This window comes from Anas acuta, chromosome 4 (genome assembly GCF_963932015.1).
Source record: "Anas acuta chromosome 4, bAnaAcu1.1, whole genome shotgun sequence".
Taxonomy (NCBI): domain Eukaryota; kingdom Metazoa; phylum Chordata; class Aves; order Anseriformes; family Anatidae; genus Anas; species Anas acuta.
The window spans coordinates 59,372,128-59,385,053 of NC_088982.1; the positions used below are offsets into that span (position 1 = coordinate 59,372,128).

The 12,926-nt window shown below is 37.0% G+C and overlaps 1 protein-coding gene across 2 annotated transcripts in view; it reads right to left on the reverse strand.

Moving 5' to 3' along the window:
* Positions 1–12,628: 12,628 nt before the first annotated feature.
* Positions 12,629–12,926, reverse strand: part of TUSC3 (tumor suppressor candidate 3) — a 118,506-nt gene continuing 118,208 nt past the window's right edge. For both annotated transcript variants that reach the window (XM_068681512.1, XM_068681510.1), the window contains one exon: positions 12,629–12,921. In XM_068681512.1, coding sequence (XP_068537613.1) covers positions 12,914–12,921 — 8 coding nt within the window. In that variant the 3' untranslated portion in view covers positions 12,629–12,913. The remainder of the gene's footprint in view (positions 12,922–12,926) is intronic.

Sequence of the window (12,926 nt, forward strand, 5' to 3'; positions counted from 1 at the left end):
AGAAGGGCTGGTGTTTCCTTGGTTTATTTTAGTTTTCTTTAGTTATTTTTCCATTCCATTCCATTCCATTCCATTCCATTCCATTCCATTTATTTTATTGATTCAGCTGATTTTATTGATTCAATAGTTCCCAGTGGGCTCAGATTTTGGCATTTAAAAGTTTTCATTTTCCTTGGTCATCCCATCTCACAGACTGCACTGGCAAACTAAAACTGTGACTTGCTCATTTTTCTATAATAGATACTTTGTTGACTTTCATTCTTTTTCTTGATGTTCATAGAAAGAACTCAGATTCTTTTTTCTCTGTTTTGACAATTTCAGGGCCTGCCCTTCTATGAGTTAGAGAATCAGTGAGGTTTGTAGGATGCAACATGAGAAATGTGTCGAGTTGGGTGAGGACAGGAGGTACCAGGGGAAAAGAAGAGTGGGTGCTGACTGGAGTGGCCACCAAGATTTGTGTTAGATCCCTGTAGGGCCTCTGCAAGAGCTTTTGCAGCAGATAAGCAACATCCACCTGGGTAGTCCTGTAGTGATCAGTGTAACTGCAGGATGTCAGCTGTGGGCTCAGTCCCCTCAGCAGCTGAATTTGCATTTTTATTCTTATTCCAACAAATATTCCAGTCCTTCTTTGCAATTAGGAAAGGACGAAAGAACTTAACAGTGGGAGTTGTGAGGGCAGTAGCATTCTTTAGCATTGTTAGTATTTTTTCTTAATCCTTTTCTCAGTTACCTTCAAGTGAAGAGAAGGAAAAGGATTCAGCCACTGTGTTGTTTAATAGCGTAACTTCATTTCTCACCCTGGCAGCTAGCACCAGTACAACATACCTCTTCGTGAACAGTTACTTTGATGGACTGTACTCCTGTGACATTGGACAAGAGCAGTAAAGGCAGACAGTAAGTCCATCAAATGGATTCACATTGAAAAAGCTGCAGACCTTGTCAGAGGGCAACCTATGTGTGAAGGTGTGACCATTAATCTTCCCTTTTTGATTTTTTTTGTCCTTTTCATTAGTCTTAATTAAATACCAGCTATTAGATCAAAGGTAATTAGTTCAAAGAAGGAAAAAAACTCAGTACATTTAATGATAAAGTATTAGGCAAAATAATCTCTCAACAAGCCCATGAGAAGTCTTTTCTAACTACATATTTATAGCCAAAGCCTAGGAGCTTTATGTTTATTTATAGGTAGTATTCTGCAGATTTATTTATTTATTTATTTTTAAGTCACAAAAACATGGCACTTTCAGGACTGTCTCAGATTAAGGTATCCAGTTATTGACAATCAACCTGCAAGTGGTGCCCAGGTTCAACAATAAATAGTAGCTTTGCCTTTGCTACAAATAAGCATCTCCAGGTTAGGAGGCAAGTGAATTTGAAGATGATTAAGCAGAAATCTGCTCAAAATTTTAACAAGGATTTGACAAGAGAAGCAATTTTCCTTTGAGCTTGTACTCAGCTTTGAATCTCACTAGAACAGAGCTTTCATTTCACAGGCAGTCTCTCACCGCACACCCAAGCTTTAAAATTTAATGAATGCACCCTTTGCAAGAGACTCTGGCAATAGCTCAGATATATTAGTAAGTGCAATGATGTCAATCAAAAAAAAAAAAAAAAAAAGAGAGAGAGAAGAAAAAAAGGAAGTGCAACTGATATCTTTCACTGTTATAATCTTATTGAACACTATTTTGAACAGAACAGAACCTTAATAAATCACCCAACAAAATAAATCTATTCATTTACTAATTATACAAATGACACTATATTGATTAATATGCATAGTTTAGAGGAAGTGTTTCAAATATAAAAGAGCTGATGCTAATTTTTTCCAAGCATGCCATGTGAGACCAGGGTTAACCTCAAGAATGAGGCAGAGCAGCAGGCCACTGGCTTACCTGATGGGGATGAAAGCGCAGGAAGAGGCAGGACAGAGAGAGAGCACAGCTAAAGCTTTGCAGAGATGAGTGAGCCTCAGGGATGCAGAGGATATTGATTTCATGAGCAACAGTAATGTGTGGCCATGGTGTGCCAGAGAGCAGTTATGAATCTGCTCTTTGCCTGGAGAGGATCTTCTTGAGGACAGAGGCATGGCCACAGGATTTCACCCCATTGCTGGCACTGTGTTGGCTTGTGAAAATTATCCCAGATATGCACATATCACCTGCAATTTAGATAGCTTTCTCTATCAAAGCTCTCAGTGTGTGTTTTGTGGACTCAGATCTTTGCGTTGTGCTGCAGACAGATATGAACTAATATGTTTCCTCTGTGAGAGCTGCTGTGTGTGACACGCAAAGTCATTTCATGCCCCGCGTCTGCCTCAGATGGGATTTCGATAAGTAGATCACAGATAGCTAAAACTGTGTTGTTTCTATGTTTTTCTTGAAGTCAGGATACCAAAGAGCTTGCGATCTTTAAAGGGTGAATTTTATTAAGGTACTCCAAAGATGAATGCAGACCTGTTACATAAAATGGAACGAAAGATGAGTTATTTAATCATGTTACCTTGCCCTCTGTATCCTTGTAGGATGGATAATTTTCTTCCTAGGTTTCCTCCTAGGACCCCCCTAGGTTGCAATAAGCTATGCAATCTCTCTTCTGAGTTTTAGCTGTGGATCTACTCTCTTCTACTTAGAGTACTGTAAATCTATGTGGTAGGTTCCCAACTTGCTTGGTCTCTCCCCAGCCTGCTGCCCGACCTTGTGCTGTAAGAAACCTGTGTCAGCAGGTTTCTTGTTCAGGCAGCATGTGATGTCTTTGTCCCCAGGGCTGTGTCCAACTGCAAAGCTGCCTTAATGTCTTGAGCAAACAAGTAGATATAAATTGAGCAAGCAACCTGTACCATCTGTCCTAATATCCATGAAAACTACGTGCAGATAGAAGGCAAGAAGAGTATATGGATTCAATGGTTCCTATTTTGTTTTAATTTTGACCAATACATTTTTATTTATTCACATTCCAGTTAACATTATCATTTTCTTGAGCTCACAACTGCTTGGAAATATCAGGGACTCACAACTTGCATTTCTAACTGGAAATGGTCTGTTTTTCTCCTTCATGTTGCTTATTCTGCTTTCATTTTATATTTCACATGCTTACTGTGTTGAAAGTAATAACTGAAATAATTGATATAGGAGCCATAACTTGTAAATAAAAAATTGCATTTTCATATGAAACTTTTAAGCTTGATTTAATCTCTTTATCAGAAGTACAAATTCTTGTTCTTGCCATATCATTTTTGATTAGGACTTTGAAGATGATTCTGATAATTAGAGCAAATGTGTGCCCTCTGGAAGCATGAGTGAGTTAGAGCACAGCCCAGCAGTCTACCAAACTGAGCAAACTGCTAAGTAATCAATTATTTCTAAGGAGGAAGACAAGAACTTTGCATAAGAAAAGATTCATGTAAAATGCAATTGTTGCTTTTATAAGCCAGGATTATTCATTATTATGTATCTCATAATGCTGTAATCCTAATTACATAGAAAGCTACGCATCAGATCCACAAACCAAATTAATCCTACATGTATATCCTGTAGTCCTAAAATATTTACTCCGAGGACATGACTAATTGTGTAGTATAGTCTTTATTATTTTTTTTTCTTTGTGTGTATGTGAGCATGTGAACAGTAATCAGATTTGATTTTAAATTAATGTTTTCTTGAGGGTAAATAGAATAGATAGTATACATGTTTTATATAATTTAGAGCAATGAACTGCTAAAGGGATGAGGCATTATAGGGTATAAGTAATGTTTGCTGAATAATTCTTACTGAATCTTTTTGTTATGTTGGATAGGATGAAGAAAAACTGTGTACAGAAAAGCATAGTAATTCAAGAAAAAAAAAAGTAACAATAAGAGACAGTTATTCATCTTAATGATTAGCTGCACTTAAAAAAAGAGAGTAAAATGTCAATAAATTTTCAGTGCTTCATACTGCATTGGACTTAACAATGCTATGCTTTATATTGATGTACAAATTGTGAATGTGAGGTGAAGAGGTTTGTCTTGAAGATTGAGTACTGATTTTTAAAAATAAAAATAATCAGAAAAGAGTAATACTGTATGTGTGAACATTACCTTTCATTTCAAGGTGTTTAGGCAGCATTATATTTACATAGGACCAAAAAAATAAAAATAAAAATAAAAATAAAAATAAAAATAAAAATAAAAATAAAAATAAAAATAAAAATAAAAATAAAAATAAAAATAAAAATAAAAATAAAAATAAAAAAAATGCTCTCCAATCCCCGATTCTGCAACTTATGTGGTTAGAGTTTCCTACTTGTACCTTATGCACGCCCATCTAAATACCTTCCTTAATGGCTCTGAGTATATATGCATCTACTCCTCCTGAAGCACACAAGCTCTATAATAGATGTGGTATTTGGTGCTGCTCTGGAAGGCCACAACAACTGACAAGTTATTACTTGAAGAAAAATGCTGACTCTAAAAACAATGAAGTATGCTTATTATTGGGTTTTGATATATTTGAAATCAAATTCCCATCACAACTAAAAATAAGACTTTGTACTGCTGTTCCTTCAGTTTTCTAGTATTTCAGTGCTGAGAGCAAACAATAGATGTTGTGGTTCTTCTGCACCTAGAGTTACTTAATGGAACTGTTTGGTTTGGGAGATTAATTCTAGATTTAATAATAAACCAGTATTGATAACACAAGACTGTTTTGTCTAGGTTGTGTGAGTGGTGTGACCCAGTACCCTGTATCAACTGTAAATTGCACTATTTACATTTAATCCAGCAGAGAGGTGATGGTGGCATATGTAGCAAACAATATGCTGAAGGCAATTTAGAAAGGCAACTACACTTTCTGCTTTGGTGAGCCGAATTAATTATGTTAGAAAGTTGGTTATCTTCTTCAGTAGAGGCCATTGGATACTGTTTCTTTTATGGCTATCTGGAAATAGATAAACTTTCCCTTGGTGAAAGTAATAACACTGAAGGTAGACGTTTTGTTAAGCTCAAATCACCTGCAGCATTCTCTCCTTACAGAGCATGGGCTGAATGAACTCTTCCTAGCCATTTCCTTATTCAGTATAATACAAAAACCTGTGTGCGTGTCTTCTAAAAACACTGCAGTTGGGTTCTTCATGCTGGTTACAGCACTGAGCACCGAGTGCCACCAGTTCCTTACAACAAACATGGCTTTAGTTATGTTACTTAAAAGCAAACTTTTCAATTACTTACCTGAATACGATATACTGCTGATTGCAACTTACATGTGGATTTAAATAAAGGATTATCAGCAGAGCATGTTAAAGTGCAAATAATATTAATGTAATATTAATTCAATTATTTCTTCACAATATAAGCTTTGATTTGGGAAGTATGACATGGAAAACAGGTAAGATTGTATGAATATACTCATTAGCAAAATGCAGATAGCATGAGACCCTGAGACCCTGCTATGCATCAAGAATACATTTTGTATCTCTAATTTTCTCTAAATCCAGCACATCAGAATATTCTAAATCTACATATTGAGCAATAGAGCTTTGCCTTTTAGATTTCTGACACTCCTGAGAGAACTGCTGCTCCCCACCCCACCTATAAGTTGTGCTGAATGCTAGTCTGTATCAAGGTATTGTATTACACATCTTCATTTATCTCTCTTACCTTGTCCAATTTTTTGTCTTTATTAATGCATGACATATTAAAGCACCATTCAGCACTGATTTATATTAGTGTCACAAAAATTGAGACCTGCAAAAAGGAAATTCCCTCCCTCAAAAGGATGACAAATATCTACTTAGGCCTGTAATGACAGTAAATGTTAATGTTTTCCTGAAATGAATCAGACATAAGAGGTGTTTGAAGGAAGAGTAACCCAGAAAGCATGACCAATTGAAACCAAAGTCTTTTAATGCACTTCTTCAGGTATCCCTCAGTGTGAATGACACTTGAAAGTACTCTGCCACTTCAGAGAGAATAATGATGCTACTTGTACACTAGCACCAGTAGAGAGCTTCATAAAGGAACAGTAAATTCTGAGGATTTTCAATACACCTAAGATTTCACAAGAAAGGAAGCTGAATGGAAGCCTATGCAGGCATGTAGGGACTGAAGTCTTAGGAATGCATATGGTCTTGCTTTAAAATAATAGGACATTTGAATAATTAAGGCACTTCAGACTAATTTTCTTGCTCCCTTAAGATTTTTCTGACTTTGCAACAGTTTAAAACATGACAAGTGCTATATCCAAAGCTGTGGTGGTCAAATTTTGAATGATGCTGATTGATAGTGGTTTCACTTAATACCAGGATGTACTTATGTGAATGCATGAATCTGCTGTTTTTATTTTGAGAACTAAAATGTATTCTTAAGGTTTGCTGTGATGTGTGTGGCTGTGGCTTGCACAATTTTCTGTGGAACCAGTTGGGGGAAGGAGCAACACACACAGCAGGAAATCTCCTTTTCCTTTGAGAAGGTTCTTGAGCAAGCTTTTGTGTGAGAACTGGGTATACTCTTCACTTTCTACATGTCCTCTGTATTTAAGTATATGTGGCACGACATGTTAATTGAAGATCTTAGGTATAAATAATGGTAGTGTTTACCTGAAAAATGCAGTTTGCAATTTATTTATTTTTTCTCCCCAAATCTGTTTCTGTTGTACTTTCAGCCTGTCCACCAGAAGCAAAACTGGGCTTCTAGACTGCAGGAAACAGGGCTGTAGGAAGGCCTCTGTCTATGGACTGATGTGACACCATGTAGTAGAGGCTGATTTTGAACTTTGTTTCCTCTTATGGTTTTATAATATATAAGACATGAAAAGTAAAAGACTATTCTGCTTCAAAGGGCAAGGAAAACTGAGCCTGCCAAGCCCTCTTCTGAGCCATGATCATCTTAGGAGAAGACCATCTGCGTTCTAGCAGTAAGAAATAATGTGGAGGGCAGAACAGCTTTGGGCTGAGGCTGAACACATCTGAAATGAATGCAACTGAGAAAAGTCATAGCACAACTCAAAGTAGAGACCTGTAGTTTGGTCATAAAAGTTGCTGAGTTGCAAGTTGCTGAGGCAGGAGTTAGAGCCTGGGGAAATGGAGCATCTGACCAACAATTAGCTGATTAGGATTTGAAGTAACATGGAAGCAGGGCCATCAGCCTTCCATGACCCTATCCAAAGGGAAGGTGGGGAGAAGAATTGAGAGTAAGTATAGTAATTATAAGACTATTCTGCAACAGGTACAAATATTCCTAGCTCCAAATACCTTGACTGAAGGGAGCACTATTGACACAGATGGATGGCCAAATCGGCTCAATATTGGGGAGATTTACTACTTGCCACCAGATGTGTTGGTAGTAGGTAGCCCTCTTGAGATATGCATGTTAACATGTCCCCACCAGAAAAAGGCAAAGACTGGCTAAAAGCTCTCTCTCATACTTACAATAATTTCCACTAGCTTTGCTTCCACTAGCTTTGACCAATGAAAATATTTTCCCCTAAGTAAACTGTTCTGTTTACCTTCATTCTGCAAAATGAATCCATTGATGATGAAAATGCATACTAGGACTAAACAAACTATAACTGGATAGGACTCAAAAAGCTCTTCTTTAAATGTAATATAAAGCTTACTGATCTCTATTCTTAAACATAGAGAATGAAACTTCTGCAACACATGCTACCAGAGGGGAAATAAATACCCATGCAAGTGTGTGCACTGCAGCCTGGATACACTCATATATTCCATTGTTTTTGCCTGAAGGGGTCCTTAGTAATGACTTACCTTGAGGCTCTTTTTTCCTCTAGAGTAAGACTCCTAAAGCAAAAGTGCAACTATTAGAAGATAAAGCAAAGCTTTGCAACTTGGGAACTTCTGAGACTTCGTTACTGTTTATACTTTTGAACAATTTTTAAAATGCAAGACAGAAAGGCTAAAAATGAACCAGAGAAATATTCCCTATTTAATTAAATTCTAATTTAGAGGACCAATACACAACCTAGTTATTACAGAAGTCACTAATCTCAGATAAAATGTACTCTGTTAATGCAGAATACAAACCTCCCTTGAAAATATGGAAAGATGCTTCTTTTGACATTATGCACTTACTGCAACATGCAAGGAAAAATATTTGGTTTTCTTATTAATTCTACCTATATCTTGCATAATACTATAGCTAACTGGGGTGAACAGAGAACACGGAATTTTGATTTTGAGCATAGGTAACATCAAGTTAAAAAACACTCTGTAAAGGTTTGTTCTACCTGCAGATACTTGTTTTATGTGACAATGTCAAAGAAAACAAAAGACATGTCATTTGACCTAACCTTTGTTCAGGATGATGTTGGATTTGGTTTGTCACAAAGAAGACGCCGAGTTCTGAACTGCTATAGCTCTTAGTGTAGCCATGAATCCATACCTCTGAGGTGAACATAAAATGATCCTGATAAAACGATATGGACTGTGCATAGGTGAATGTCTACTCTATTATAAGTGAATATGCAAGAACACATCTATTTTACATTTTCATTAGAGGTAAGATTATACATATGTATTTTTTTTTTTTTTATGTCTTGTTACTCAGTACTACCAGACATAAACAGCAAAATCATGCTCAGTTATATATATTTATTGTAAAGAATTTTAAGAATAACTGCCAGAATTTCTAACTAAACTGTTCCTTTAATGATAGTATATGTTATTCCAGCTACATCAACATCTAAATAAAGTAACTAAGTGCAACAAAATAAATGTATGATATGCTTCCTCAGACTTCATCTGGATACATGTAAAAACTCAAAGGCATATGATATAGAAAAAAGACACAAGGAAGAAGCTGCTGGTACACAAAATTAGAACAGAACTAATGCTTTTGAAAATGCTTGCTAAGGTCCATAGGAAAGTATTTAAACCCAGGGGGTGGGGAGGAAGCATATGGGCCAAGTAGCATAAGATAGAGCACCCGTCAGAAATGGAGGAATCCGTATTGCCTGTTGTGCGTAGACATGCAGTTCTATTGCCTGTACTACAGCTGTGTTGTTTCTCATTGCTTTAGTTTGTTCTTTAAATCAAACCTAAACCAGTCCCCAGACTACTGTGAATGCCATAGTTAGGGTGATAAATTCATAGTGCTGGAAGTGATCACCTATGAAATAAGACAGGTACTGAGTTATCAGCTTCTTATGAATATAACAGAAAGACTTAAATCTTACAACAAATAGCATTCAGTCTAGCACTTCAGAAAATGTGCATTAGCATCAGAAGAGTTTCTTAAGATTTTTGATGCATGAGGAAAATATCTTGAAGATGTTAACACTTTTCTGTATATATTTTAAAGCCTGGTTGTATGTGTTTTATAACTTAGCAGTTCTTGAGATCTAAATGCATTATTCTGTGTATTTGTTTTCTGCTAAATTTTGTACATTTTTTTTCTCCCTCTCCCCACAGGGTTTGTTTGATCACATCTTGGGATAGGGGCCTTTCCTGAGTTGCAGCAAGATAAGGCATAACTCATTTTTATTTTTTTTCTATGTGCATTGATGCTCATCTTCCATCTTTTTGCCCATTCACTGCCTTTTGAGAGGTTCTTTTGGAGTTTTCTCCCCATCAGCATGGCACTTCAGTATCCAAGGTCATTGATCAATTCAAGTGGTCCCAGCAACAGTCTTTTGGAATGTGCCAGCTGTTTTTGTTTTGTTTTGTTTTGTTCTGTTTTTCTGTCATGAGAAGTAAGGTAAAGGAAGCCCTATCCTTTGCTTGGTATCTTTTAATTGCTTTTCAATTCATGAAAAGGACACTTCCTCCAATTCTGGATTAGGTTCTTTAATAAAACCTTGCCTAGGTATTTTTATCCATGTGCTTCTCTAATACCATTCTATCTCTCTAGAAGCTTTGCGAGCCTGAATTTTCCTCTATAAAAGTCCTACAGCTTTCTCAGCTGACCATTTTAATCCTTGTCCTCAGTAAACTTACTTAGTCTTTATTAGACACTTGACCATCCTATCAGGATTGGAAATTGTTCACTGGTTTGCAGCTCTGAGGCTTCCCTCTGGACTTTTTATAGATGAGAGCTGTGTTGGCAATCCGTCAGTCCTCTGACACAGCTGGCAATCTAATGATAGGTGGAGGCACCTCGGTCAGCAGTTCTGCAGCCTCACATCTGATTTCCTTCAGAGCTCTTTGATAAATGCCATTTGGTCCTGAGATCTTAGCAGCATCTAGCTTACCTTATTTAAAGCAAATACACAGAAGGTGCTCTGACCTATCTGCTGCAGAGAATTCAGCTTCTCTGTCAAGGTCTTATCATAGAATCATAGAATCATTTAGCTTGGCAAAGACTTCTAAGATCATCAAGTCCAACTGTTAAATATGCGGAGAATGCAGGCAATCAGTGGGTACCCCATCTTAAACCTTGATCATCAGCTCTCTCACCAGTTCCCTACTGGGTCCCCTCCTTTTGATGTGTTTTAAGAATTCAGTGCTACCATGCTGCTACCACCTTGAACATCATCTTCTCATTACTTTTTTAGCCTTCTTAAGTTTACAGTGGACCTGATGTTCTATGAGTGTTGCTGTTCCCCTTGGCAGCATTTAAAACACAGAACTCCCTAAAACACCTTTTGTAACTTTCTTTTTCAGCTACGAGTCTTTTTTATTTCTTTTTGAGTTGTGGCACATTTTACCTAGGCTTTAAATAGAATATTTAACAGTCTGCAGGTTGCTTGTTGGCGTCTAGCTATTTGGACTGCTCCTTTTTAAAATTTTAATTATCTGCCTTTATTTCTACATTACTCCTTCTTTCAAACTGATTATTTCAGATTTCACTTTGATTGTCCACTCTTGCAACAGTATTGAACCGGCTGTATTATGGTTGCTCTTGGAGAGTTACTTTCCAATTAATCTTTCTTGCGCTTAGTAGCACTGCTTAAGTTGCTGCTCTTGATTTGCTTATTAATTGTGATATCTAGTCTTTGTTCCAGGAGGCAGTCGTGTACTTTTGGAACACTTTAACTCAGCAAAAGATGCAATACTTAATCTCATCAGGATGTCACCTTGAGATCTCTCACTATTACTCCCTGAGTGTTGCAGTTTCTCTTGCCTTACTTCCTGATCAATATCATCATCTTGATTAGGGGTCAGTAGAACAAAGGACTACAGACTTCCAACCACAGAGAATTATAGTTATACTTCCCCTTCCCTCCACCCCATAAGACTTCTATGTTGTCACATGTAATCCCTCATGCACAGTGCCACTTCATCACCCACATATCCTGCTGTGCCATTCCTAAGGCAGAAGTCTGGCAACAGTGTCTTACAGACTTCTTTTCCCCACCAGGTCTCTCTGATGTGTTATCCCAGGGCTGTGGTTTGGCACCACACATTCTAATTCTTCCACCTATTTTTTTAGGCTTCTAGTGTTGACATAAAGCACTTGTAAATTCTGCCTTAGCTTCACCTTACTGATACGTGTCAGTCAACTGGCACTGTGGGCAGTCTGATTTGCCTTCCCTACATGTTGTGAGGTGTTCTAGCTAACATTCAGAGTACCTTTGACAAGGCTACATTCACCTTCATGTTTCATAGCAGGCTATGAACCAGGTGCTTTGATTTTGTCATTTTTTTTTCCCCAGCTTCTGGTTTATATATTGATCTACAACTTTGCAACATTTTCACACCAGCAGTCTTGCTGCATTTTTGTGTAAGATATACTATGTCCTTCCTGCCTTTTCTTGTCCTAAAAGGTTTCCCAGTTGTTAACATAACTCTAGTTTCCAGAAAAGGAATAGCTAGAGCATTAGATGAAGGGAGTTTTGTACAGATTAGTGAATTTTATCCTCATATTTAGAGGCATTTGTATATGATACATAAAGAAATTCCAACCTGACTTTATTCCTGGAATGCCAGTGATAGTGAACTGGTCCTTGGAAAAATCGTATGTGTAGTTCTGATTGATCTAAGCCTTCTTGACTGGAAGGTTCCACAAACCATTCTGAATTACATCCTTTGGTATGGAAGAGAGATGAACTAAGTGCTGAGCCAGGAAAAGAAAAAAGAAATCCAACATGAAAATATGCCTGTGGAATATCATTTTATACTAATGGCTCAATATGATGGAGGTGAATTAGGGACTCTATTAACCTGCCAAAATGAATGCTGACAGGCTGTTCGCTCCATATCACTCCAAACTCCATTGAGTAAGACTAGCATTAGGTGAGTCCTAAATGTACCTCTAGAACTGGAGACAAAGGCATTGAGTTGTCTGGCTAATTGGAGGTTTATTTAATAGTACAGTAAAAATGAACAGATGGGGCTTTTCCAAGACTTCCTTGATCCTTACTCTTGTAATGGTAGCTACAAATATGTAAGGTTGTACCATCTCTAGAATGGCTACCAAAGAGCTACACTGTGTTTTGGGGGAATCCTACATGACACTGTGTTAGTATGCTCAGTGTGCAAACAATCACGTAAAATTAAAGCTTCTGGGCTGAATTCTATTGTCCCCTAAGATAACAGTTTCAAAGCAAAGTGCTAGCAAGATGTATGGAATTGTTAAATGTTAACAATATTTTGTTCATATGCCAAAACACATCTCAAAAGCTTTTAACAAAATTCAGATGAAAAATCCTGGCAATACACCTTGTATTCTTCTCAATGAGGAAGACTTAAACAGAAGCACATTATAAAGAAATTTATTTAAATTCTTGAGCACTAAGTATACTATATTCATAACTTTTTAGCACTTCCCAATGAGACGTTTACTGTATGTTTCTATAAATTAAGCATTCATTGCATAAAACTGTATTCATTTCTCTATCGGCATACTATATAAATTATCACAAAAACAGACGAACCAACAAAAGATTCTTGAATACATGTAACATTGGCGGGCAGATAATATCAGTAACAGCTTATCTTCATGGTAAGCAGCTCTAAATGAATCCCTCTTGAATTCATTTAATTAAGAAGCTGAA